At 42.5% G+C, this 26,667-nt stretch overlaps 1 protein-coding gene across 1 annotated transcript in view; it reads left to right on the top strand.

Annotated features, from left to right (window-relative positions):
- LOC103373498 (unconventional myosin-VIIa-like) overlaps window positions 1-20,531 on the top strand; it is a gene marked incomplete at its 5' end in the record, with an annotated part of 35,319 nt that extends 14,788 nt beyond the window's left edge. Inside the window, 31 exons of the mRNA XM_008303396.1 lie at window positions 535-629; window positions 947-1,031; window positions 1,113-1,331; window positions 2,140-2,247; window positions 2,840-3,049; window positions 3,346-3,552; window positions 3,938-4,114; window positions 5,057-5,146; window positions 5,261-5,388; window positions 7,381-7,507; window positions 7,635-7,754; window positions 7,981-8,154; window positions 9,195-9,422; window positions 9,822-9,989; window positions 10,537-10,654; window positions 10,945-11,071; window positions 11,476-11,645; window positions 12,087-12,277; window positions 12,715-12,839; window positions 13,443-13,600; window positions 14,167-14,320; window positions 14,738-14,893; window positions 15,261-15,366; window positions 15,450-15,563; window positions 15,846-15,933; window positions 16,228-16,334; window positions 16,784-16,969; window positions 17,242-17,358; window positions 17,708-17,791; window positions 17,906-18,025; window positions 19,804-20,531. Of these exons, the coding sequence (XP_008301618.1) occupies window positions 535-629; window positions 947-1,031; window positions 1,113-1,331; window positions 2,140-2,247; window positions 2,840-3,049; window positions 3,346-3,552; window positions 3,938-4,114; window positions 5,057-5,146; window positions 5,261-5,388; window positions 7,381-7,507; window positions 7,635-7,754; window positions 7,981-8,154; window positions 9,195-9,422; window positions 9,822-9,989; window positions 10,537-10,654; window positions 10,945-11,071; window positions 11,476-11,645; window positions 12,087-12,277; window positions 12,715-12,839; window positions 13,443-13,600; window positions 14,167-14,320; window positions 14,738-14,893; window positions 15,261-15,366; window positions 15,450-15,563; window positions 15,846-15,933; window positions 16,228-16,334; window positions 16,784-16,969; window positions 17,242-17,358; window positions 17,708-17,791; window positions 17,906-18,025; window positions 19,804-19,896 (4,350 nt within the window). The remainder of the gene's footprint in view (window positions 1-534; window positions 630-946; window positions 1,032-1,112; window positions 1,332-2,139; window positions 2,248-2,839; window positions 3,050-3,345; window positions 3,553-3,937; window positions 4,115-5,056; window positions 5,147-5,260; window positions 5,389-7,380; window positions 7,508-7,634; window positions 7,755-7,980; window positions 8,155-9,194; window positions 9,423-9,821; window positions 9,990-10,536; window positions 10,655-10,944; window positions 11,072-11,475; window positions 11,646-12,086; window positions 12,278-12,714; window positions 12,840-13,442; window positions 13,601-14,166; window positions 14,321-14,737; window positions 14,894-15,260; window positions 15,367-15,449; window positions 15,564-15,845; window positions 15,934-16,227; window positions 16,335-16,783; window positions 16,970-17,241; window positions 17,359-17,707; window positions 17,792-17,905; window positions 18,026-19,803) is intronic.
- Between the last annotated feature and the right edge of the window lie 6,136 nt (window positions 20,532-26,667).

The following is a 26,667-nucleotide window of genomic DNA, read 5'->3' as shown; positions in this document are numbered from 1 at the left end:
CTTTAATCTGCTGCTCCTGGACTTCAGAGGTTCTCTTTAGATGTTCTGGTGTAACAGATGTTGTCGTTTGTTGCTGTTCCAGCTGTTCTGTTGGTTTCCACTCTGACGTTGGCCTCTTGTCCTGTAGCGCCACCAGCTGGTCGACTTTGAGTAAAATGAATGATTTAGAAGAGCGACGTTGCACCAACCATAACGGTCGTCTGTAGGGAAGCTCTCTGGGCTTGTTTTTATTTTCTAAGTCTATTCTTTTACCTTTCATGTTTGTTGCTGGTTCTGTTGGTTCTGGAGCTCTGAGTTGTTCCTCACATGTGTGGGTTCATCATCCAGCTCAGTCCAGCATCATAAAGTTTGCTTAGTTTGTTCTGACTTGTGCTGTTTGTGCAGAAGACGTTGGATTAAACATGTTAGCGTGCTCATGTTAGCATTTAGCTCAAACCCCTGGTACGATAAAGAAGCAGCTGACGTGGCTGCAAACTGAACCGGAGCAGAGAAACAGAGCTGCTGCTGCTGCATCGTGTCTGTTGTTGTGTCCAGGACCACCACGACATGCTGCTGGAGATCGAGAGGGACAAGGCCATCACAGACAAGGTCATCCTCATCCAGAAGGTGGTCCGAGGCTTCAAAGACAGGTGGGCTTTAAGACTCGCTCTGTGTCCCTCATGTGAGCAGAAAACAGGCTGATCTCTTTGTTAGTTAGTTTGTGTGTCTGTAAACCTGTTGATCAGATCCTGAGTTAGTTGTAGTTCTACATTTTAATTTATAAATTAATAAATCCTCGACACAGAGACAGAATCCGTCTGATAGCAGAGTTCAGTTTGTTGCCTCCAGCTGTTTGCAGGAGTCTTTCCTCTGAGTTTATTAAACATCTGCAGCATCACACAGCAGCAGGATGAAAATGAGCGTCTCCACAGAAACAGAGACATCTGCACGTATTTCCTTCTTTCAGATCCAACTTCCTGAAGATGAGGAAGTCGGCCGTGTGGATCCAGAAGACGTGGCGAGGGTACCAGTGCAGGAAGAACTACGGAGCTGTGAGCGGCGGCGTCTCAGAGTTTTACGTCAGAAATACAAACGTCAGAGACTAACTGAGCCTTCTCCTCTCCTCCCTCCAGATGCGAGCAGGCTTCTCTCGCCTCCAGGCTCTGGTTCGCTCCAGGAAGCTGAGTGCGTCGTACCACGTGGCCCGTCAGAGGATCACGGGCTTCCAGGGCCGCTGTCGGGGCTTCTTGGTTCGCCGGGCGTTCAGGCACCGGCTGTGGGCCGTCATCACCATCCAGGCTTACACCAGAGGGATGATCGCCCGCCGGCTGTTCAAGAGGCTCAAGGGAGAGGTAGAGACGCTGACGAGTAGAACAGAGAGCAGCAGGACACTGAGCTGTAATAAGGTTCTTCTACGTTCCAGCTCTCAGCGGGCGACGTCGTCCTGCAGCTCTTATTTATTCACTGAGGACATGAAGATGTTAAAGTCTTTCTTTGCAAATCAAACTGTGAAATTTGAATAGTTTAAACGTTCTCACACTTATACTGGTCGAACAAAAATTGAATATCGACATCAGTAACATCTGTTATCGGCGATATCAGAAATGTTAATATCAGATATCGGTATCGGCCAGAAATGTTAATATCGTGCATCACTGATTGTAATATTATTATATTATACTTGAACATCAACTCACGGTTCTGCTGCACGACATGTTTTTACTTTAAATGCTGATGTCAGTGCAGGACTTTAAATACCAACAAGTTTGAAATTAAAAATGAGTTATTTCCTTATTTCTAGAGCTTCAGTCTTTACTTGTTAAGTAATTCAATCCAGCAAAGTTCCTCCTGTGACTTTAACGGTATAATTACGTCATTATTACTCATTTATTTATCGTAAAGCAGGTTTTTCTTGTCGTACTTCGTTTATGTGAGACTCTTTTTCAACTATTTAGTCTTCAGCTGCTCTGACATGTAGGAAAGTAGAAGTAAAAAGACTCAAGTCAGGTACCTTAATTAGTACTTTAATAAGGTCCCGTTCAGGCTCTCACCGAGGTGTTTACTTCAGTTCTCTGCTGTTTAATTCTGAGCCATGGGGTTGTTTTGGTGTCTAGTTGTACTTTTTTAACAACAGAATTAATGATGTTTGTGTTCCTTCAGTACCGTCGGCGGCTGGAGGCCGAGAAGATGCGTCTGGCTGAAGAAGCCAAACTGAGGAACCAGATGTCGGCGAAGAGAGCGAAGGCTGAAGCCGAACGCAAACACCAGGTGAAGCATTCCCACGTTTAAAGACCTCAAACTTCTGTCTGGAGTTTCCTTTATTGGTGGTTTCACCTCAGATCATCAGGCTCCTGTTGCTCAACCGACTGATCAACTTTTTTACCATAAACTCTGAACATTTGGCATCTGGAAGTTTTAGCTTCTGTCAAATGTTTTGGGAGATTTAAAAAAAAAAAAATTTGAATCACCCGTCGACCAACTTCCAGCAGATTTTTCACACTTTGAAATCTGTTTGTATCTCAGGAGCTAATCTAGGAGCCTGATTGCAGCTCTGCAGATTTCTATAAACAATGTCTGACTGGTTTTTCACTGTAAACCTGCAGCTGGTTGTGTGTTTACACGGTGAAGGACCTGATGGTCCAGGAGGAATCCCATCGTTGTGTCCATGAAGTTTAACTCAGAGAGAAAGACTTAATCTGGCTGCTTCAGTTCAGCTCAGATTTTTAGCTTTTTGAAGCTTTGTCTCCGTTTGCTCTGTAAAAACATCCTGTTGTTGCAGTTAAAGCGGTCCATGTACAGCTGATGTTGTTGTTAATATCATATCACTGTTTCACACCAACGTGACGCTCGTGTTTTCCAGGAGCGTCTGGCCCAGCTGGCCAAAGAGGACGCTGAGCGGGAGAAGAAGGAGAAGGAGGAGGCTCGGAGGAAGAAGGAGATGGTGGAGCAGATGGAAAAGGCTCGACAGGAGCCCGTCAACGACTCCGACATGGTGGACAAGATGTTCGGCTTCCTGGGAACGACCAGCTCCTTCCCCGGTCAGGAGGGACAGGCGCCTGCTGGCTTTGAGGTGAGACAACAACACTCTGAACACACTGGACCAAATGAAGCTTCGTCTCCTGAATGTTTGAGGCTCAGAACACTCTGAACCCACAACGTGTCGTCTGTACATACAGACACTCTGAGGCCTCGTTACATCAGCGCTCTGTTCTTCCTGTGCAGAAAGGGCTTTACAAACAGAGACTGATTGGTTGATAGTTAGATTTGAGAGAGAGAGAGCTGCACCTGGATGCTTAGAGGATTTGAAAACATTCAAGACTCTCCAGGTTTTAGCAGCTAGAGACTGAAGTTGTGGCTTCTCTGCAGGACCTGGAGCGAACCCACCAGGAGCTGGAGGAGGAGGACCTGGACGAAGCTCTTCCTCTGCCTGAGGACGATGAAGAGGAGGATTTATCCGAGTACAAATTCGCCAAATTTGCCGCCACCTACTTCCAGGGAACCACCACCCACACCTACGTCCGCCGGCCGCTCAAACAGCCGCTGCTGTTCCACGATGACGAAGGCGATCAGCTGGTAGGACACATCTGGATTTGTTTTTTGTCTGAGCCTGCTGTTGCTTTCCACCGTCCCACACCTCGTCTCTACCATCCCAGTATCATGAGCTAATAGCAAAATAGCCAGAAAAATACTTTAAACTGAAGCTAATTAATAAGAAATAATAAAATGGCTCCAAAACGCAGCGTCGAGTCTCCACTGATCAGCTCTCAGTGCTCTATAACTGGTTGATGTTGTCTGAACTGCTGCAACAGCGCCTGAGTCTTACAGGCAGGATCACTGGTAAAAACTCATGTTGTGGGATTCTTTCAAGTGACTGTTCAGTCCTTATGAAGAAGACCAGCCTTTGTGTAGAGAACATTCCCTGATAAATGCCTGACTGCTCCCTGCTGCTGCTGCTCAGGCTGCCCTGGCCGTGTGGATCACCGTGCTGAGGTTCATGGGGGATCTGCCGGAGCCTAAATACCACACAGCCATCAGCGACGGAAGCGAGAAGATCCCCGTCATGACCAAAATCTACGAGACGCTGGGAAAGAAAACCTACAAGAGAGAGCTGCAGGCGCTGCAGGGGGAGGGAGAGGTGAGGATTTATGTCGTTAACACATCGTTAGCTGGAGCTGCTCTCAGATTTCACTCTGATGAATCTGTCTGATGACAAAGTTTCATCAACAGAAGATGACGTCCCTACCGTTCTTCTAGCATCACCATGAGGCCACATTTCTCTTTTGTTTACGATATCCTTCTTTTATCATCTGGAAAAGATGAAGAACAGGAAAAACACACATAACTGGACAAGACAAACAAAACAGACGCCATCACTGAGTTTAAAAACATGTTGAGTGATTCCAAAAGTCCAACACAAGATAGTTTCCGACCATAAAATTGTTTAATTTGTCTTTTTTTTGAGTACATCATAATTTAGTCTCAGTAGAAATCCTTAAAATGCAAGTAAATATTCACATATAAACTATTCTTAGTTCCACCAAAAATCTAAAATACTTTGCAGCCATTGTGGTGCAAAAAAATGAACATGTTGGAAGAGAAACGATCCCTAATTAATGAGCTAATTATCTTAATTAGGAAGAAACTGATGCTACAGTAACTAAACAACAGAAGTACTGAAACGTACTGAAGACTTAGAATGAGGTAATACAAATATTTGTACTATGTGACGTGAAAAATACACAATATAGAAAATATACAGTTAAATGTCCAAACTCACATATCGACAGTCTCAATATAACCAGATAGAAATAGAGAAAAAGCTCGTATATAGCGCCTCCATGTGGGCGTTATCCAGCTGCACTCAGTTTCACCTCAGGCTGGTTTGAAATCCACAAACATCTCCTTCATCCTCATGTTAGGTTGTAGATGTTTGCACCGGTCCACAAAGTACGACTACGTGGGTTTTTGCAGTGACTATTAAATTATATTCAGCTGGTTTTATAGTCGTGATTAAACGGTCCGTCTCTTTTCCGTCCACGTTCTCAGCGTGTCGTCTCTTGTCTCGTTGTGCCTCCAGACGCCGCACTCCGACAGCCACAAGAAGAACAGCGTCCGACACAAGCTGGTGTCGCTCACGCTGAAGAAGAAGTCCAAGATCACCGAGGAGGTGAGAGACGGTCGGATGTTCTAGAACCTGGCCTGGTTTCTGTCAGTTTCTTCTCTCGGTTGTTGCGGGACTAAAACAAAAAAAAAATAAAAGCTGCATTTTGGTGCCTTTCAGGTCACGAAGCGCCTCAATGACGGCGAGTACGGTCTCCACGGCAACAGCATGCTGGAGGACCGGCCGACGTCCAACCTGGAGAAACTTCACTTCATCATCGGCAACGGCATCCTGAGACCGGCACTGAGGTAAACAAACAAATAAACAAAGGTTCCTGAACCGACATATCACTGATGTAAACTCATTGTGTTCAACAGTACAGCAGTTCAATGTGTTGTTTAGATGTTTATGTATGTATGAAAGAAAAAAGTCACTTCTTTACTGTAAAACAACAATATGAACATTTATATGAATGAGTTTGCAAAGAAAATGTATTCACACATTTCTATGTAGTGAAATGTGTTTATAAAGAACATTAAAACCAGATTCAGCGTTTATGAAGCTACTGAATGTAAAACTTTGTGAAATATACCAGCAGGAATCCTTAAATTGTTCAACATGCAGATTTAAAATCAAAAATCTGTTTTGTTTTGTTTTTTTTCACTTCAACTTTCTTTATTTGGACGGGACAGTGCACATTAATGAACATACAATCTCAACTTGACTTAGAATTGCTCTTAAATTCCAGAGAAAGCTGTTGTTCACTTTGGTTTTCTTTTACTTTTACTGTTTACTTGGATGCTGCCTGTTGTTCACGGCGTGTTATTTGCTGCTGGAGATATTAACAATGTCCCTTATATAACAGAATTAAACTATCATGGAGGAAATGTCAGGATTTCTTTTACTGACTGAGTAACAGGGCAGAGGCAGCACAAAGTGTGATTAATTACCTAAAAGCTGACATTTCACTGTCAGGTCGAGGTGATAAATGTCTCGTTCTTCAGTTTCAGGGAGGAAATATTTACCGACTCGCTTCAGTAAAACAGAACAAAGTGTTTTAATGCTCCGGCTTTTGGTATTTATGAGCTAAGTGCTTCATCATGTGTTTGTAAATGTCACATGGCTGCTGTGGGAGTTTTTTAGAGCTTCATCAGTGAAACCATCCTGTAGACGGACAAACGCTTTTATATTTAGTTGTTTATTTGTTGATTTCATTCTTATTCCCACATGATAAAGAGATTATTTTGATGAACCACGTGGCATTAGTTATAGTCTGAAACACTTCAATCCTACAAGCTTCTAAGTCGACTCTGTAAGAGACGTGATNACTTCAATCCTACAAGCTTCTAAGTCGACTCTACAAGAGACGTGATGTTATTTTATCTTTATTCTTTAATTAGGTGGTTAGTTGACAGAGAATTGAATTAAATGTTTTTATTTATAAAAAGATCAGATTTTTGAGGACTTTCTTAACCTTTGTTAACCAAGCAGCTACCGTTAAATTCGAATTTTCCTCAAGACAAAAGTGACATTGAGAGTGACAACAAAAGAGAGACTGAGGAAGTGACGAAGTGATTCTGAGGCTGTTCAGTTCCGACACTGAAGAAGACGACTTCAGTGGTTTCAGTGCAGGAGGAAGATGAAGATAGTGATCAGTGACTTTTCTTGGTAGGCTGCTGGAGTTTTTATTTTCTTAACCAGTCGTGTTACAGGCACTGTTCAGAAAAAAGCATTTACAGTATTTTGTGTATGTTTCCGGTACGTATTTAACCAAAAGTTTAAAAAAATCTTTCTGTGTAAATATCTCATGTTCCAACGTGGACGCCTGCAGCTTATAGACAAGTGCAGCCTGTATATGTACACACCTGGTTTTCTTGTTAAAGTTAGCAGGTGTGGCTTATATTCAGGTGCCTCTATAGTCTGGAAATTACGGTAATAATTTAACGATGCAAATAGAGTATTTACAATACCTGTTAGTTGCATTATTTTGAAAGGTTTCTGTTTTTATTTGTCTCATCCAAAGCAGTAGATTTTGATGTTAATTGATAATCATCTGTGGATGTTCTGCTGGAACTTGGTGCTTAAAGAGCGACTGTTTTCTATTTATTTATCCATCAACTGTTTCACTGATTACTGGCTTAATCTAAATGATGTATGTCCCACAGTTTACTGTTGACCTGCAGGAATCCAGTCACACTGTCGCTTTAGGATCATGATGGAAAGATAAACACGATAGTTTCCTGTTTGTCTCTTGGAAAGATCCATGTTAATGTTTCTTACCTCTTTGTGTGTGTTTCTAGGGATGAGATCTACTGTCAGATCTGTAAGCAGCTGAGTCAGAACCCGTCCAAAAGCTCTCACGCTCGTGGCTGGATCCTCATCTCGCTGTGTGTCGGCTGCTTCGCCCCGTCGGACAAATTCGTGAAGGTTGGGACTCTCAAAGCTTCTATGACAGAACCAGAAATATTTAAATTTGTACTGATCCCACAGTAGGAATCAAATATATTGTTTTCTATTTGCATGAGTGGAACTTTATTTTTGTTTTTCCTTGCAGTACCTGAGGAACTTCATCAGCAGCGGGCCGCCGGGTTACGCTCCGTACTGCGAGGAGAGGCTCAGACGAACATTCGCTAACGGGACGAGAACACAACCTCCATCATGGCTGGAGCTGCAGGTACAAACACACACATCTGGCTGATTAAAAACACCTAAAATAGTTCATTTAATAATGTTTTTTGCAATTAGTTTTATTCCTAAATTATTTTTAATGGATTTATCATCGTGTGGAAAAGTTTACTCCTGGTTTAAAGTGACCACAGTGTTCTTTATGTGGAGTTTCAGTCCCGTGTTTAGTTTATTTAACTAGAAGATTTGACTAAAGTTGTGGAATCACCGTTCAGGCCACCAAGTCGAAGAAGCCCATCATGCTGCCGGTGACATTCATGGACGGGACGACCAAAACTCTGCTGACGGACTCGGCCACCACGGCCAAGGAGCTCTCCAACGCCCTGTCGGACAAGATCAACCTGCGAGATCGCTTCGGCTTCTCGCTCTACATCGCTCTGTTCGACAAGGTGGGCGAACAAACACACACGGGAATCGATGTTAGAAACTTAAACACATGTGCAGCCATGATTCAGGAGTCAGGACAGAAAACTGGGCAGAATTAATTTAACAGGTATGAAATATTACATCAGAATCTCTTTCACACGTATAAGTATCAGTAAAATGCTGGAGAAACAATTCATGTATTAAAACAACGGAAAACTCACACATTTTATTCAACAGAAACACTTCACTGTCAGAAATGTGTCTTTATTGTTATGTGACCTGAATGTTTGGACTTTATTGTGCTGAGTTTCTTTTCACATTTATTTCTCTGTGTACGTTCATACTTCATGTGAAGGTTGTCTGAAGTATTGGAGCAAGTAGCTGATGGAAAATAAGATGTAAGGTTGTTATTTCACCACATCTGTAATTCGTATATCCTCTGCTGTTTGGTGCACAATTAGTTTTCTGAACATCTTTTGAGGATCAATTAGATTCTGTTTAGTCCCATTTTTAGGTTGTAGCTGCAGATTGTAAACATTGTTGTACTCAGAACTGCATCTAAATTCTCAACTTTGCAGGTTTTGTAAGGTGTTGTTTTCTCGTTTTTAATTTTAGTGGGTTGAGCGTCAATACGTTCACTAAATAATAATTCACAGATTTCATGCTGTTGGAAAATGGATGTTTTAATCGAGCGCGTTCCATTTCTGTCCTTGAAGGTCAAAGGACGTCTTAGGTTTTAAAAATCTTCAGCAGTCTTCTCATTCAGTCCATATCCATGCTGAACATGCATTACTGTAAGTTCACTGTTTGAAAAACAGCTGGGTTATTGATTTCAAAAAGTGATGAGTAAGCAGAGTCCTGCTCATTTTACTGATTCATTCCACTGAAGGGCGCTAGGGGGCGCTGTAACAACCTGCTGTGTCCTACTTGTGTCTCAGAGTTTGTAAGGAGTCCAGGTGACGAGCACTTTTCCTTTTATGTTTTTGTGTATTCATGTATTAAACTGTTCCTCCAGGAGAGAATAACGCTGTCTCTGGTTCGTCCCTGTGCTCTCCTGCTGCAGGTCTCGTCTCTGGGCAGCGGCAACGACCACGTGATGGACGCCGTGTCGCAGTGCGAGCAGTACGCCAAGGAGCAGGGCGCCCAGGAGAGGAACGCCCCCTGGAGGCTGTTCTTCAGGAAGGAGATCTTCACGCCCTGGCACAGCCCCACCGACGACCAGGTCGCCACCAACCTCATCTACCAGCAAACCGTCAGAGGAGTTAAGTTCGGAGAATATCGCTGCGACAGGGTGACTGCTTCTTTCTTTGTTCTTCATTTTAAAGGAATAGTTCGACATGTTGGGAAAGACGTGGTGCGTTTCCACTCTGATGTCTGTTCATGGAACCAACAGCTGGTTGGTTTACACCAAGACTGGAAACAGGACAAACATCCAGTCTGTCTATAGATTAATAGGATCGATCTGCTGATCTCACTCTGAGCCAAGAACAAACTCAAAACATGTAGTTCCCAAAATGTTGGATTATTTCTTTCAGCTGTAGTCAGACTTTTAGGTGGGGAAAGTAGAAGATCTGCATTTTCTGATGATATAGAGATCTAGAAGGTGTAGAGGAGCTGGTCTTTGGACTGTAACTGTTTCTGGTCCTTAATGTGACAAGTCCACACTAACTTCTGGGTCTCTGTGTCCCAGGATGATCTGGCAGAGCTGGCCTCTCAGCAGTACTACGTAGACTACGGTTCAGAGATCCTTCTGGAGCGTCTGCTGAGCCTCATCCCCTCCTACATCCCCGACAGAGAGATCAGCACCTCCAAGACGGTGGAGAAGTGGGCTCATTTCATCATGGCTGCTCACAAAAAGGTGCTGCCCTCAGAGGAGAAGCTGCAGTTTTAGCCACGACTGCGGTGGAGTAACTGGAAAATGATTGGATGGATCGTCTGTAAATTCATCTATCTATCTATCTATCTATCTATTCATGATCCTCAGAGGATGAATCCTGCAGACGCTGGTGGTTCTGTCCTCTGTTTTAGTGCCACCAGCAGCTGACATTTGGCGTTTTCAAATGACTCAGCAGCTGTTGGATGGATTGCTCATAAATGCTGACGATACATTTACGTCCCCCTCAGGGAGCATTTGAACCACCTGATGGATGACTTTCACTCTGAAGTCTTCATCAGGTTGTAGTTTTAATCCGTCCAGTAGTTTGGTTTATAGCAGCCAGAGACATTCCTGTTATCCTCAGCTGGACTTCATGTTTAGGTCTAGATGGCTAATCTTAGCGTGCAAACAACAACGCATAGAAAGGAAACATTTACAAACACACTGATGAATGTTCCACCATCTGCCACCACGACGTCTCATCTTTATTATGTTCTCATATAAAGTAATAAACTGTGTGTGTGTTCAGGGCATCTACACCCAGAAGAGGTTTGATGCTCAGAAGGTGAAGGAGGAAGTGGTGGACTTCGCTCGACACAAGTGGCCTCTGCTGTTCTCTCGGTTCTACGAAGCCTTCAAGTTCTCAGGTGAGAATCTTCAACACCTAAACTGACGTCATCCTGAAGGCTTCATTTACTTACATTTATTAACCTAAGCATGTACTGATTTTACAACAAATGCAACACAGGCACACAAAATAACTTAAACACCGACTTACACAACTTATATCAGCACCTAATTAAATGTTAAACTTCTCCAGGAAACGTCCGGAGGAATAACACAACATCTTCCTGCTATTTAGGAAACTGGGACCCACAAAACACAAACTTAATGAAACTGTGTACCAACTTGACCTTGTTGGTTTTCTGCCTCTCAGGTCCCAGTCTGCCTAAAAACGACCTGATCGTCGCCGTCAACTGGACGGGAGTTTATTTTGTGGACGAGCAGGAGCAGGTCCTCTTAGAACTCTCCTTCCCAGAAATCACTGCAGTTTCCAGCAGCAGGTGAAGCATCCTGGGAGCTTTATGAACTGTTCGTTGCTCATTTCTAATTCTGTCTTTTGCCTCTCTGAGTACGTTCTCCTCTCTCTCTTCTTGAAATGAAAAACAACAGCGTTTGTCATCTCAGCTGATTCTCTACACATGACTTTGTTCAGTGTTAAAGAACTTTACTGATGTGTGAATTAAAGCTCACACAGGGAGGAGGTCAGGATGGATCAGATTACTGTTTGTTTACTGTTTCCTTCTGCCAACCTGTTAACACAAACCAAGCAGTTTAAACTAAACCTGCACCTGAACCTCAACAGTAGCTGCATCATTTTCGTGTCAGTGATGTGTAAAGTTTCATGTCACCCATAAACGCTGCATAATTCTGCGCTGACAGTAAACTTATCGTGTTGTTGGCTCAGAGGAGGGAAGCTGCAGGGTCAGAGTTTCACTTTGGCCACCATCAAAGGAGACGAGTACACCTTCACCTCCAACAACGCCGAGGACATCCGCGACCTGGTGGTCACCTTCCTGGAAGGCCTGAGGAAGAGGTCCAAGTTTGTGGTGTCGCTGCAGGACAACCCCAACCCCAGTAGGTCCTCCACAGTGACTGCTTCTGTTTCCTTTAAAGCCAAGACACGGAACAAAAGGAGATTTATGCATCACTGAGATAACTATTTCAACACACTTTGCTGTTTTTCAGTGTCGTGCCAAACAGGACAAAGTCAAAAAGCAGCACATTTAAGAAGCAGGAACTCTGCAGTGTTTGGCTTTTTAGTTACTGTTTTATGGAATCGTCTAGAGTCAAAGTTCTTGGATTTAGCATAGAAAATAACTTGTTTCTGTTTTTTCAATGTGAGGGCTGAAGTTTTTTTTTGTAGTTTTGTCGTAAATATTTTCAGCAGAAAGGTTGAGACACAGCGCGACATAAAAACAAGTGGGAAACATTTCCATCTAAACGCTCTCTGGACACGTTGGACAGAAGACACTGTCTAAAGTCTAAAGTCTGACCTCAGAGCTGTTTCCTCTACAGCCGGTGAGGAGTCGACGTTCCTCAGCTTCCTGAAGGGAGATCTGATCGTGTTGGACCAGGACACCGGTGAGCAGGTCCTCAACTCTGGTTGGGCACACGGCATCAACGAACGAACCAATCAGAGAGGAGATTTCCCCGCTGACTGCGTCTACGTCTTACCCAGCATGACCCGACCTCAGCAGGACATAGTGGTGAGAACAGAACCACGTTTTAGAGCTGTTGTGACACTCGTCTCATAATTTTTAACAGAGAAAGCTTCAAGGTTAAGACGGCGTTTAAATCGTTTGAGACACTTTATCAAAAGGTCCAGCAATTTATGAACTACATGAGACGTTCATCCAAACTTCCAACAATCATCAATAACAACAAATAACAAAATTCGACTGTAATGAAGGAAAAACATCAAGTTCAAGGTTCAGTCTGACGAATGCAGAGATTTCAAATCAACGGCCGATTACAGAAACAACATAAGAGCAGAGTCACCAAATGTTACAGCTTTAAAGTACGTTTTCATTACATTTACAAACAAAACTAAATTAAAACATTCTAGTTACTGTGGTTTATTGTGTCTTAATAGAACTTTAATATCAAATTTAAATGCTAATTACTTATTTATTTATTTTCACAGGCGCTGGTCACCATGACGCCAGACCAGCGTCAGGAGTCGGTTCGTGTTTCGCAGATCGTGATGCCAGAAACTGACGGCAGAGTGAAGCCGTACACGCTGGAGGAGTTCTCCTACGACTACTTCAGGTACACAGGAACAAAGAACACGTGTAACAAACTCATACATGCACACGTTGTTAGAAACAGAAGCACAACGTATTCACCAGGACAGTCATGTATGTAGTGACATGGAGTTTATTCTTACCTCTTTGATCACAGGTCCAGAACTCATCGACGTTTCTCTGGAGCTGCAATGATCGATTGATTAGTTTTTAACTTTCAAATTAATTGTCAACTATTTTCATAACTGATTAATCAGCCAGTAACTGAATTAAGTCTAAATTCTTTGATTCCAGCTTCTTAGTAGTGATTTTTTTTTTCTGGTTTCTTTCCTCCTCAACAACAGTAAAGTTAATACCTCAAGACATTTGTCATCGTGGACTGTGGACAATGATGATAACTGTTGGTTGCAGCTTTAATTTTCTCCAACATAACGTCTCATATTCTAAACAGAGTGAACATTTAGTTTAACAGCTGCTTATCTTCATCCTTCTGTGAGTTTTTACTCGTAAGACAAACATTTCAGATCTGACATACATCTACATGACGTCTAGACGTTATGTTTTATGTTTTACATTTAAAGACATTCAATCACGTCAGTGTGTCGGTCATGTCTGCTGCTTCTTCCAGGCCTCCTCCCAAACACACCCTGAGCAGAGTGATGGTCACGAAGAACCGAGGTAAAGACAAGATGTGGAGCTGCACCAGAGAGCCGCTGAAACAGCCGCTGCTGAAGAAGGTGGTGAACCACGAGGAGCTGGCTCAGGACGCCTGCATGTCCTTCATAGATATCCTTCAAACGGCTCATGTGTTTCACTTCTGTGCAGTTTTCCAGCCAGCAGGGAAATACCACTGGCTAACATCACCTGCAAGCTCTGATAATGGTTTAAATACAAATATAATAATCTAAGGTTCAGAGAATGTGTTAGGGATATTTAGCATTTCAAATGATCCTGTGAGGGTAAAAGTTAAATAAATCCTTATTTACATAGGACTAGAATGATCTGGGGACCTCCAGTAAGTTGTAATAACTGCAGACGGTGACTGTGATCTTGATCCTGTGTGAATCTGCAATATCTGTAATTTGTAAAGAAAAAAGTCCACAAATTAGTGGCCATGGTTCACCTAAATCCCAGGAGGTCTCAGAGTAACACTAGTAGTACTGATGCTCGTATTGAATTTAGACGGAGCGTTTTAGTTGGAACATTCAGAGGATGTTTGGAGAACGTTGTTCAGAGAAATAATCTAAAATTTCTTCTAAAAAAGTCTTGTACACAGAGTCTGACACCTAAAAACACACACATCCTACATGTGTACTCAGCTCATCATGTTGACTCCTTGACGGTGTTCCTACCGATGATGAAGTACATGGGCGACTACCCGTCCAAACGGACCCGCTCAGTCAACGAGCTGACGGATCAGATCTTTGAAGGCGCGCTGAAGGCCGAACCTCTGAAAGACGAGATCTACTGTCAGATCATCAAACAGCTCACAGACAACCACGTCAAGTCAGTAAACTCACCCCAGAATCAAATCAAAAATCAGGGTTCACGCTTTTCATGAGTCAAAACTTTCCCTGAACGTCTCATCAGATTTTTAAGAATCTACGGTTGAGCTTAACGCAAAAGTTTTAGAAATTTGCTCTTTAGATTTTAATGACAAATACGATCTTTAAACAAAAAGTCAAACATTTATCACAACAACCATTTTCCAAATCTGTGCAAGTATTTATAATTTAAATTGCAATAAAAGAATAGAAAAGTCCTCAACTTTTTGTTTAAAATCACTGAACGAGCTGAACACAGAGTAAAGATTTGTCTCACTCAGTGGACGTTCATCATTCACTCATTCATGTCTGTGGCTGGAGGCAGAACCGACACCAGCTCCTGTGTGCAGACATTAACGAGACCTTTGTGCTGCTGCAGGTACAGTGAGGAGAAAGGCTGGGAGCTGCTCTGGTTGTGTACTGGTCTGTATCCTCCCAGTAACGTGCTGCTGCCGCACATCCAGCGCTTCCTGCAGTCCAAGAAACACCACCCGCTGTCTGGAGACTGCATGCAGAGGCTGCACAAAGCACTACGGTAAAACTTTGACTTCAGCTTTACATGATCCTCACCTGGACTTCTGGTTATTGACAGTTTGATTCATGGTTACTTTGAGCCGACTGACTTCTGAATCAGGTTTTTGAGAAAAGCGTGTTTTAAACTAATTAAACCAACTAAAAACGACATGAGAGTAAAATTGTTTTAGCAAAAGAAAAAAAGGTTGCTCCACATGTGCATTAAAGCCTCTGGACAGATTCTGATATGCAGAAATAAATATATTACACGGATTCCTTTAAATGAAGAAATAACAATATTGGCCAGAGTTATGAGACGTGGTGTTTATATGTGAGGTTTTAAATCAGGTGGAATCAGCTGACTGACCTGGCTGTTGTCATGGTAACAGAAACGGATCCAGGAAGTACCCCCCTCATTTGGTGGAAGTGGAGGCCATCCAACATAAGACGACACAGATCTTCCACAAAGTCTACTTCCCCGACGACACTGACGAGGTACGACACAAACTGAGGGACGGACGTTTATACTCGTCATCAGCAAAGTGCCGTTTGAAAGTGAGTTTGTGTCAAACCTGCAGGCCTTCGAGGTGGAGTCCAGCACCAAGGCCAAGGATTTCTGCCAGAACATCTCCACCAGACTGCTGCTCAAATCTCCTGAAGGCTTCAGCCTCTTTGTCAAGATCTCAGACAAGGTCAGAGGTCGAGGATTGTTTCTGTGACGTTGAGTAACGTTTAAAACCTGTCAGGATGTGATGATGACAGCAGGAGGTTGAGTTCACTAAACCACCGTGTCCAGATATGTTCTTCTCAGTACCAACCACAAAGCACATTCTCCACTGTTAGGAACTTTTTAAATGAGTCTTGAACATGAACATAATTTATAGAGAGAAATAAAACAGCATCTAAACGTGAGCTCTGTTTGATGAACTGCGTTCATGTCATTGACGTGTTTCTGACTCTGTGTGACTCTGCAGGTGATCAGTGTGCCAGAGGGAGACTTCTTCTTCGACTTTGTCCGACATTTGACCGACTGGATCAAGAAATCTCGACCAGCTAAAGACGGTTAGTACAGTTTAAAGTGAAAGCAGTGTTCAGCTGTATCTTGTCAGAGAACTATGATTTTTAGATTTTAATTAGTTGTTAAATTTATTGACAGATTAACGTCACACCTCAGATGCAGACCTTCACTGTTCTTAATAAATTAATCAGGATCAACCTGCTAACAAAGAGCTTTGAGGCTGTTTTGGTCCAGTTTTTAGCATTAAAACTGATTGAATCAAGCAGACTTTTTCAGAAGTTTTTACAGTTTTCTCAATGTACAGGAGCAAAACACACATCTTCCCTCCCACTCTGCAGGAATCGTTCCCTCTCTGACCTACCAGGTGTTCTTCATGAAGAAGTTGTGGACCAACACAGTTCCAGGGAAGGACTCCTTCGCTGACTCCATCTTCCACTACTACCAGGTCCGTCTTATGGCACTTCTACTTTCTGTTTGTTTATCTGAAAAGTTTAAATTGATCAATATTCAAATAAATGCAACAGAGTTAGTACAGAGTTCAGTCCCTTTACCTGATGATGTCTGAATTAATTACAGAACAATATGTACGAAAGGGATTCACAGCTCAGTTAAATACAGCATCGCACACAAAGACAGATGTGTTATGAGTATTAAACCACTTCCTACAGTCACCATGATGAAGTCCACCAGAGGACCAGAACCTAAACTGTACATCTGTTAACTAACATTTTGAATGTTTTACTTTTAAGGCAGCTATTTGTCAGTATTTCTCATTCAAGTTGATTATTATCTTTCATTTGTCAGTTTGCTTCCAACAATTTTCAAATCATGTTTTGCAGGTGAACCTTAGTGTAAATAACGACATCACTCCTCTGGTTCTCTTCTTCTCATCAGGAGCTGCCTAAATACCTGCGTGGTTACCACAAGTGTTCACGAGAAGAGGTTTTCCAGCTCGCGGCGCTCATCTACCGTGTCAAGTTTGAGGACGACAAATCCCACTTCCCTACAATTCCCAAGATGCTGCGGGAGCTGGTCCCCCAGGATCTGATCCGCCAGATGTCCCCGGATGACTGGAAAAGGGTGAACAAGACAAATCTAATCACGTTTACAGTGAATATAAAATCATCGTCACTGTAGTTTTACATTCTGTGTGTCAGATGTTGGATGTGCTTAATGTAGAATCTGGTCATCGTTTGTCTAAACATCAGTAAATCACTGCTCTCTAGTTCTCTACAAGGTTATGATCGTTATGAAGTGACTTTTACCTTTAAGATCTTGAATCCGGTTTCTGTCTTTGAGTGGCTCTGACAGACCTGAGACCCGTCATTAACACAGGCTGTGTGTGATTACAGTCTGTGGTCGCGTACTTCAACAAGCAGGCCGGTAAATCCAGAGAAGAAGCCAAACTCATGTTCCTGAAGATCATCTACAAATGGCCGACCTTTGGCTCCGCCTTCTTTGAGGTCAAGGTAAACACACCTGAAGCTTTCTGGCTGTTTCTCATCTGTCTTACTGAGAAACTACTTTCGCCTGCCATTTGATTAGGTACCCGTAAAATCTACCACAGTGCAGCTGAGCCATAAACGCTCCTTTAATGAAGTGAATAGGATAATCCTTTGAGACTAGAGTGCTTTACATTTAAGGGTTCCTAATATTTTGTCCCACTCTTTAACCCCAAATGAGGGGAGGACATTTAAGTGGAGTCATCACCTTACTGAGAACAAAATAATGTGACGTTATTATAGAGAAACATTACAGTTTATGCAATGAGGTGATCAGCTGATACCAAGATGTCATAAACAAGCCTTTTGTCTTCAGCAAACCACGGAGCCAAACTACCCAGAGATCCTGCTGATCGCCATCAACAAACATGGAGTCAGTCTCATCGACCCCAAGAACAAGGTTGGTGTTTGTACAGAAAGCTCTGCTAATGCTCTCCACACTGATTATCCCGTTAAGGAGTCGCTGTCTCCCAGAGGTGCTGAGGGTCATTTAGGCATTTCTGTCTCTGTGCAGGACATCCTGACCACTCACCCCTTCACCAAGATCTCCAACTGGAGCAGTGGAAACACCTACTTCCACATCACCATCGGCAACCTGGTCAGAGGAAGCAAACTGCTGTGTGAGACGTCGCTGGTGAGTCCCAGCAACACACACTAGTAGTAACTCAAACAGGAACAACTGGCTGCCGGAGGGGAATAAAAATACCTGGAACTCCTCATCAGACAGAACTGAGAAAGCTTCTTGGATGTGAAGGTGAAACATCTTCCAGAACCAAAAGAAGCCCGACTTCTACTGGGCCATATCATGAATCTAAATAACATAAATTTCCATCAGTGCTGTGCAACAGTCACATCTTTCTTACGACTTTGTTCCAACAGTATTACCAGCTTTACTCACCATTTAACTGCACTTCTCTTAAGTTAAACCACCACCAATTAAACTGACACTAATAATGATGTCATCGGCCTCAGACCGGTCCGTCATATTCACAACTCAAGCAAAAGACTTCTTGGAGGTTTTCGTTATTGAATTTGAAAAACGCTGATGAAGTGCTGTGTGATTGGGGACACGTCATTCAAAGAAAAACTTTAAATAGTGAATCAAACTGTTATTTCCCTAGAAAGAGAGCAGCAGAGCGGTAAGACGTGACTGTTAGAAGTGATGCTGTGTGCGTTCTGGTTCTGGAAGATGTTTCAGTATCACTTACAAAGGTTTGCTCAGTTGTAACAGGTTGATTCTGAGTTGTAGATATTTATATAAGCCCACCTGTTTGGTCACCTGGGAGGGACGTCAGGAGAGTTTCATCTTGAGGAGCTGCCTCTCTGTGTAGCTGTAGTCTCTCCAGGCCGGTGCACTGCCAGCTGCAGATATGACGTTGCTCAGTTTGTGTTTGTGAAGAGCATGAATCCTTCCATGTGTCTTTATTTCTTACTGAGGAAAGGACATTCTTGGTCTGGTGCTGTGAGGGTCTGATAACTTCCAGCTTACGTTGCAGTAGGTGCACTTCAGACACCAACTGGTTCATCCTGAGGATAAAACACCCAAACACAAGCTGAGCAACACGTATGCAAACCAATACAGCGAGGAGTGCACAGACTACATGTAGTGGAGACGAAACACTCAGCAGTCCACCTGTATCTGAAGGATAAGGGACACTTGGAGGACAGCAGTGTTCACATTCAGGACAGAGAAGAGGAGACCATCTATGTTAACCAGGGGAGGAGGTCTCATACGATACATACGATGCAGTCTGACCTTCCTCCCTCGGCCGGGCCAACGATGATCTCATCAGCTTTCCATCATTTTGTACTAATGAGCACTGGACATTTTCTGTAGGTGAGAAACACGCATGAGGAGCAAGAACTAATTCTACGTTCCATCCCAATATGCGTCACATTTCTTCTGACCCACATGGACGGTCAATGTGTTGTTCCAGTCCAGTTCTAACACTCTGCCAGTTTGGAGGAACACTTTGGAGAGATGATGCGACTCCTAACGTGATGTCTGTTTAGACCTGCTGCTGTCAGACAGCATCCAGCTGCTGGTTCTGAGCACATCTGCTCTGTCTGGCTGTGATGCTGACGCTACTGTATTCCTGAACTCCTAAATAAACACATCTGTCGTTAAAGCACCGCAGGTCTGAATAATAGCTGCTGGATGCTCTTCAAGTGCGAATAATGAGCAGTAAATGTGTCACATCATCTCTCTTCTGGAGTATCTGCAGGGTGTTTTTCTAAACAGGCAGTGTGTCATGACTTGGCTGGACCAACACGTCAGCTGTTGATATGGATCAGAAGGAATGTGCAGCATAGTGCAAGGAAACGTGAAACAGTAAATACGAGCCTCTTGAGGCTCCATAAGTCTGATCTGTGTGTAAAACATTCACAGTGACTCTGTGTTCATACCTGCAGGGCTACAAGATGGACGACCTGCTGACCTCGTACATCAGCCAGATGCTGACCACCATGAACAAGCAGCGGCCTGGGCGGGGCCACAGCAAGTGAACTTCTTACTGGCAGGAGGCCACTGAGCTCATCCGCCTCTTGCGTCCTATTGGCCAGCACTGCAGCTGGGGGCGGACCTTCGCCCACCAGCTGTGGAGGATGAGCCGCAGTCCTTCTGCTAGCTCCGAGGGCTCGAAGCTCACCGGGGAGAGTTCGACTGCCAGCAGCGACCCCGGAGAAGGACCCAGTAACTATTACCGCCACAACTACGATGACGATGAGCCGTCCAGTGAGGACGACTACCTCTGAAACTCTCGTCCAAACTGTCCGTCCTCCTACGTTCGTCTTCCTGGTTTGGTTCCCAGATTCCAGTCAGACCTGTTTGTACAGAGACAGTGTTCAGTCAGTCCTAGTGTCACCTAAAGGCCTGATTCAGATCACTGTGGGGATCCTCGGCTCTGTGAAATGTTGACAGGGCATCTGAAGGTCTTAAAAAACAAAACTAATTAAATTAAGGTGCCTCAAAAAGCCTTAAATATGTTTGCCTGACGTAGACAGAAACATGTTGGACTGCGGCTGTTCAGTCAACTGACTCATAATGGGCCGTGCTGGTTTTAGCTATCTGTCAATCAGTTCCTTCATTTTATGCCACAATTAATACTGACAATAACGTCAATAAATACATAGAATCATTACATCATTGTAGGTCTTCTTGTCCCTGCTGGTTTTCACACTTTCTCTGACTGATTGTGAACAAGTCGTACATCTACGCTGCAGAAACCTGATGAACCTGGAAGAGCTGACAGGAGAAGAGTCACACAACATTGAGATGTGCTTGAAGTTGAACCATTCAGCTGAGCAGAATCTGACCTGAGACCTTTACTACAAAGCAGGTTTTAACTTTAGCTTTAGTTCTGGGTTTTCAGAACAGTTTATGTTCAAGACAACAGATCGTATATATTAAAGTACTGACTATTGACCAATCAGACGTTTTGGAAAATGGCCTCCTAAAGCTTGCTGCACTCATAGTGAAAGTCTTTCTTAAGAGGTTTGTTAACAATTTTGAAGCCATTCTATTGTTCTACAGGCCTTTGTTGTAGGATTATATCACTATACAGAGACGATAAAGCACTCAGACTGTGTACTGTTGCAGTAAGTCTGCTTACTGAGTTAAATGCTGCTCTTATATTTGTTCTTTACTTTTCCCCCAAAACCAATGAACATCAACAGAGCTGCAGCTGAAAGAATAGGTCAAGAATTGTCATAATTACCATAAGAACAGACTGAACAACACATATAATGGAACAGATTGTAATTATAGTCAGACGTGCTCGTGTCTCCACGATGGAGCCTAATTGGCGTTCGTCACACAGTTGCTGCTTTCTGTCCAGCAGCTGTGTTGCCTGTATTTCAAACTCCTCATATTTGTTTAGGGATTTAGTTTCTCTTCTTGTGGGAAATATGCAGCTCTAGACCTGTCCATGTGTCGGCAGGATTGCAGTTGTCAGACGATGAAACAACATCCTGGGTTTGTTGAACCTGCTGAGTCCTAACTCAAAGGTAAACGTGTCTGATTTAGGTACCACCAGCTTCCCTGTGGCACCGTTACCAGAATATACACTCTTCACACCCAGGATAAGAGTCTAAGACAATTCCTTAAGGTCTAGTCTTAGTAAGCTTAGTCAAAATAGGCATTTAAAGGTATTAAATCTATTTCTAGCTCAATAGTGTTGTTACAGAAGTCTGTACAAAGTGATTTTTGCAAAAACAGGGAAAACTCTAGGACTATTTTTCAAAAACTGAACTGCATTTTCAGTTTAATTAATCCAGTTTCTCTGCTTATCCAGATAATTAAATCATAAGTTCAGCACTGGCAGTGCAAATGATTCATGATGCTCATTACTATCTTTCAAACATGAATGACAATGAAACCGGTATTAAACTGAAGATGGAATCATGTTAAAAAAGATCCTAAAGAGTCAAATGTTTTGCTGTAAATCCTGTAAAAGCTCTGAGAAATACAGTTTGACCGTTTTGTGTGTAAATTAGAGCATAACAGGAGCTTCAGTGAAGCTGAAGACACATAATCTTGTTCCTTTCTCCTCTAGTGCATCCTGAAGTCAAAAAGTTTACGTCCTTTCTTAGAAACAGTGATGGCTGCAAGGTTCTCTGAGAAAACTAAATATGAAACACGTCTTTTCTGTTTTTTCTTCTCAGCTGGTACAAGCTGCTGTTTTTAGTCGTGACACCACTTAGAATAACGATCTAGGTTTAGAATACGCCTGTTGTTTCTGGCCTTAGTTCCAAACTGTGCGACTTTATTTATTTAAAACAGTTGGTGTGACAGTAGAAACAAACCTGTGGTGAGTTTTGAGTCGGAGTCTTCAGGTTGATCATTTATGGCCTCTGCTATGTGAAACCATCTAATATTGGATATTGTTTTTTTAAGACTTTACTTGTGGTTTACACTTTTGTTTATATGTGTTTATCAGCTGTTTGTGTTTAGTTTTTCATGCCTTATTTGTTTCCTGTTTCTGTTGATTATTGCTTTTTCTGTTGCTTTCAGCTGCATCTCCAGTGGGAGGACTTCCCACTCATGTACTGGAAATGATTTCATGTCATAAACACTCTGTTGAGGGCTGAAAGCTGCAGATAAAAAGCTCTGGAGAAGCTGCAAATGGAGCTGAAGTTGAGATTGTTTTGTCAGACTTCCATCACACTCAACAGTCCTGTTGTTGTTGTTTTGTTTTTTTACTGTTGTTACAGATGTCATTTGTATAAATACACATTTGTGGATATAAAACACATTTATACTCCTAAGGTCTACTTAACGTGTCCCGTCTATGAAGAAACGTCATCATTAAATTGAGTCTGAATAAAAATGAGTTCATGGATCATCCAGTGACGGCCGTTCAGACTAAATGAAAGAACATAAGTGAGGACGTACCTCCACCAGGGCTGAGCAGCACGATGAACTCTTAAGACTCACATCTGTGTCTGGACCTACACAAAACTACACACAGAAAACAACAGTCATGACACATCACAAAGGGCTGAAGTTCTTAGAGAAACACTTAGAAGGTCAGAGTGAAATGTTCTTCTGTGAGTTACATAATTGTGCTTCAGAGAGAACAGAAAATACAACAGAATGACCTGTACTTAAAGAGACACTCACCTGTTTCCCCAGAGGAGCAGCTTTCTTCTGTAAAACCAGACAAACATTCTGAATACATGGACCACAGTGACTCTGAGGCCTGACCTCCACCAAGCAGCACCAAAAACACACCAGATTTTTGCTAAACGGAGCAAAAGTGAAGACGGTGGTCATCTGTGGCTTTAACATATTGTGGCTCAGATTACCAAGAATGCTACTGATCAATGCATGAATGTTTCATTCTCAAATCTTTATCCACAAATGAAACGCTTGGTTGACCGCAGGAAAAGATGAACAGGTGATTTTAAAGCTTAAATAGGTTTGTAACTTTAAATATTGCAGAACATGTTCTTATGTATTCATTCTTTCAAATCAAAAATTAAATCTTAGCCACAAAGATTTAGATATCGCCTCTTGTTTCGTTTCATTAAAACTTTTGGCTTCATTTGTTTTATTAATTTTCTGTTAATGTGACGAACAATTCATCCGTTCACCTGCACCGGGTCGTGTTTGAACAGATACTGTGCCAATTATCCCTTTGATGCCTGTGTGTCGTTATCTCTTTGTGCACTAAAGCAAACCTGCCTGTTGTGTTGCTGTTTTACAGGTTTTAGTCATTTTTGTCTCATCATCTTGACTTCTGGTCGTGTTTCTGTGTAACGTGTGCCGTCGCTTTTGTACAAAACATGAAATAAAATGTTGTTTTGACTCAGCTGATAGAAATGAATGAATAACTTGACCTTGAACATCATCTCTGTGAGTAATGTAGTGTTTAGTGATCGGTTTTAGTTGAAGCACCAGTAAACTGATTATACTAAATATTTTCTATATTGATTTTTCATTTGTATCTTGCAACTATAAATACAGAAACAAGTCCACCACAGCTCTGGGTCAGTGGGATTAGCTGAGCAGCTGTGTGCTTCACTAGAGGTTAAAGAAATGTTTAGTCAGACTGTCTGGACACTTACACCAGAAAAATGTACCAAACAACAAACCTTTTTCTAACGTTTTAATACCAGATGACCGCAGCATTTATAATCAGAAAAGTTACAGTAAAAAAACAAACCAAAAGTCGGGAACGCTCCTATAAAATAAAACAAAAACAGCACAGGATGTAAAACGCTACAGAGGTTAGACCGTTTGACAGAATAGTACTGGTTGGTTTTTTATTTTGTCCATCACACAGGTCATTTTGCTCAGCAGCAAATCTGAAGCTCGTTATTCAAGGACAACGCTGAGCGTTTACACAGCAGCACTGACATGAGCCTGTGTTCACCTCAATAATAAATAACGTCAGGTTTTAGGAATGTTTGGTAGTTATCGTTTCAGTTATTCTCTAATCCAGAAGCTCTGATTTCAAGAGACACAACATTGTACGTTCATAAACCTGAAAAAGTCTCTCACAAAGGGCGTCGCTTCGTTTACAGATCATTTGTGCATCAGGATCATCGTCGTACACGTCACATTTAGAGAGCAAGCGCTGCGACACCATGTCTCAGTGTACAAATGAACCACAGCGTCCAGTCCTTCCAGGACCATGAACACACCACTGATGGAGCCAAATCTACAACAGCTCTGACACGGACGACTTCTACTGGTGAGCAGCTCCACTGATGGACACGGACTTCAAACGTACCCTGCAGAGAACTAGTTTTTGTCTACGATGCACTCTTGCAGGCATTAAGCAAAGCAGAGATGTTGTACTGATGACGCGTTGAAAGCGTTGCTCTTTAGTTTTACCAAGAAAGAAGAAACTCTTTTCATGCATCTAATATTTTGCTCAGCAGTCCTGAGTGACGACTAAACGAGGAGAAGCAGTTTATGTAAACGTCTGTGGCCTGGACAATCTGTTTCCAACAGCTTTCCTCATCTTATTTCTTCTGGGTCCTGTTTATGCTTTAAGTTTACCGTCACTGAATTAACATGCAGAGCAGCATGCAAAGGTGCTTCTACTGGATATCTGCCTTAAATATAGAGACTTAAAAAAAACAGAGTTTGTGGTCAAACCACAGCTGGTTTGTAAAAGGTTTTCATTCTGGTTTCAGTTTCAGCTACCAAGGAAACATGTCAGCTGACTGCAGACTAAAGTTTGTGCTGTCCACTTCTGTGCTGCTCATCTGTACACTCAGCCTAATGGTCACTGTTCTGCTTCCCATGGTACACTTCAGTCAGAGTTAAGAAGTGGACCACCTCTACTGCAGGGGCTGAAACACTCCAATGAAACCATCTGAAACCAGCGTTCTGAACTTCAGTGGGATACTGGGCCTTAAAAACAGCAATGTCTGTATTTCCTAAAGCTCTAGTCAGGACAAAAGGCTTCACTTCCTTGTTCAAAAAGGGCAAAAGAATCACCGCATGTGTTCTTCAGTAGTTTTTTTTTGGCATGCTCACAAATCTGCTAGAAGCTTTCCTCAGAGCATGCTGCTTTGAAACTTCTGTTTTAGGAAATGCAAAAGTCTCTCTGGATGCCAGGATACTGTTTCCAACTAAAAACTCCTCTTTACGCACACAATCTAGGTCTACATGAGCTCAGAGACTAAGTGGTCACTTTAAGAAAGCATCTAGAAAAGAAAAAGTTGGATAAACCCAACACATGCAAGGCTCGAAATGCAACGCATCTCCAAAAGAAACCCAATGCAGAGCTGCATTGTCACCAGACTCATTCGCAAAAAAAGGAACGGTCTTACGGTGGGAAACATCATATTCAATAGAATAAATATGGCTGTGCAGCTATAGCGATAGATAACTGTAGCTAGAACGCTTAGCCTACCCAACAGATCAGCTACGATATTCTCAACAGGAACACAAACGACTGTAAAACTAACAGCTAACCACATGTTCATACTACACTACATTACATCAAGTTGCTTGGTTGCATTTTCAGTCTTCATATTAACACAGTTTAGTTTCTCACTCGGGTGTCGTGTTGCTTTCACTGCCTTCAACACCAGCGCGGTGAGACGAACCAGAACCGGGCCTCTGAGTCCAACACTGGACCAAAGTGTGGTTCAACAGAAACAGACAAAGACACGTCGAGCTCGAGTCTACTCGAGACCAACAGCCCCAAAAAAACTAAACCCTAAACTTAAAAAGTTCACTATTTATCTCAGAATCTAAAGATTAAATGCTAAATGAAAGCATAGTTTGGTAAATCGTGCACATGGATTCAGACTGCTGGTTAAAAATAATGAGCAGCTCATTGATTCTTTACAATAAATATCTCTAGACTATGTGCATCCAAGGAGATTTGTCACAAACCACTGTCATACTTTCTCAATTAATAAATCTGCTATGACGGGTGAATAAAGCTAAACAATGAGAATCTATAGTCTTTTTTTCTTAATGGCACTTACTGCAGCATGTCCTGCTTCATCTCCAAAACTGTGCAGCAAACTGGAAATACCCTCCAGAAAACCAACCAAGGCTCCTGACTTCATGGCTTTCACACCTGAAGGGTTGAGAGGAGACACTCTGGGTTCCAGATCTTACACCAGGACAACATTGCACCGGTTGAGTGTATCGTCGTACTTCCAGAAAGTACTGTGTGTGTATTTTTGAGGAAAAAGCTGATGCCTTGCAAAGAGGACGAGGTCTGGTTTCTCAAAAGCATCTATTTTTAATCAGTACTTCGAGCAGCTGATACATTTGGCACAAATCTGCAGCCAAACTGAAGAGAC

Source organism: Stegastes partitus, unplaced genomic scaffold, assembly GCF_000690725.1.
Source record: "Stegastes partitus isolate 25-593 unplaced genomic scaffold, Stegastes_partitus-1.0.2 Scaffold1997, whole genome shotgun sequence".
Taxonomy (NCBI): Eukaryota; Metazoa; Chordata; class Actinopteri; family Pomacentridae; genus Stegastes; species Stegastes partitus.
Note: the sequence above shows the minus strand (reverse complement) of the source record. Positions and strands in the feature narration are given on the sequence as shown.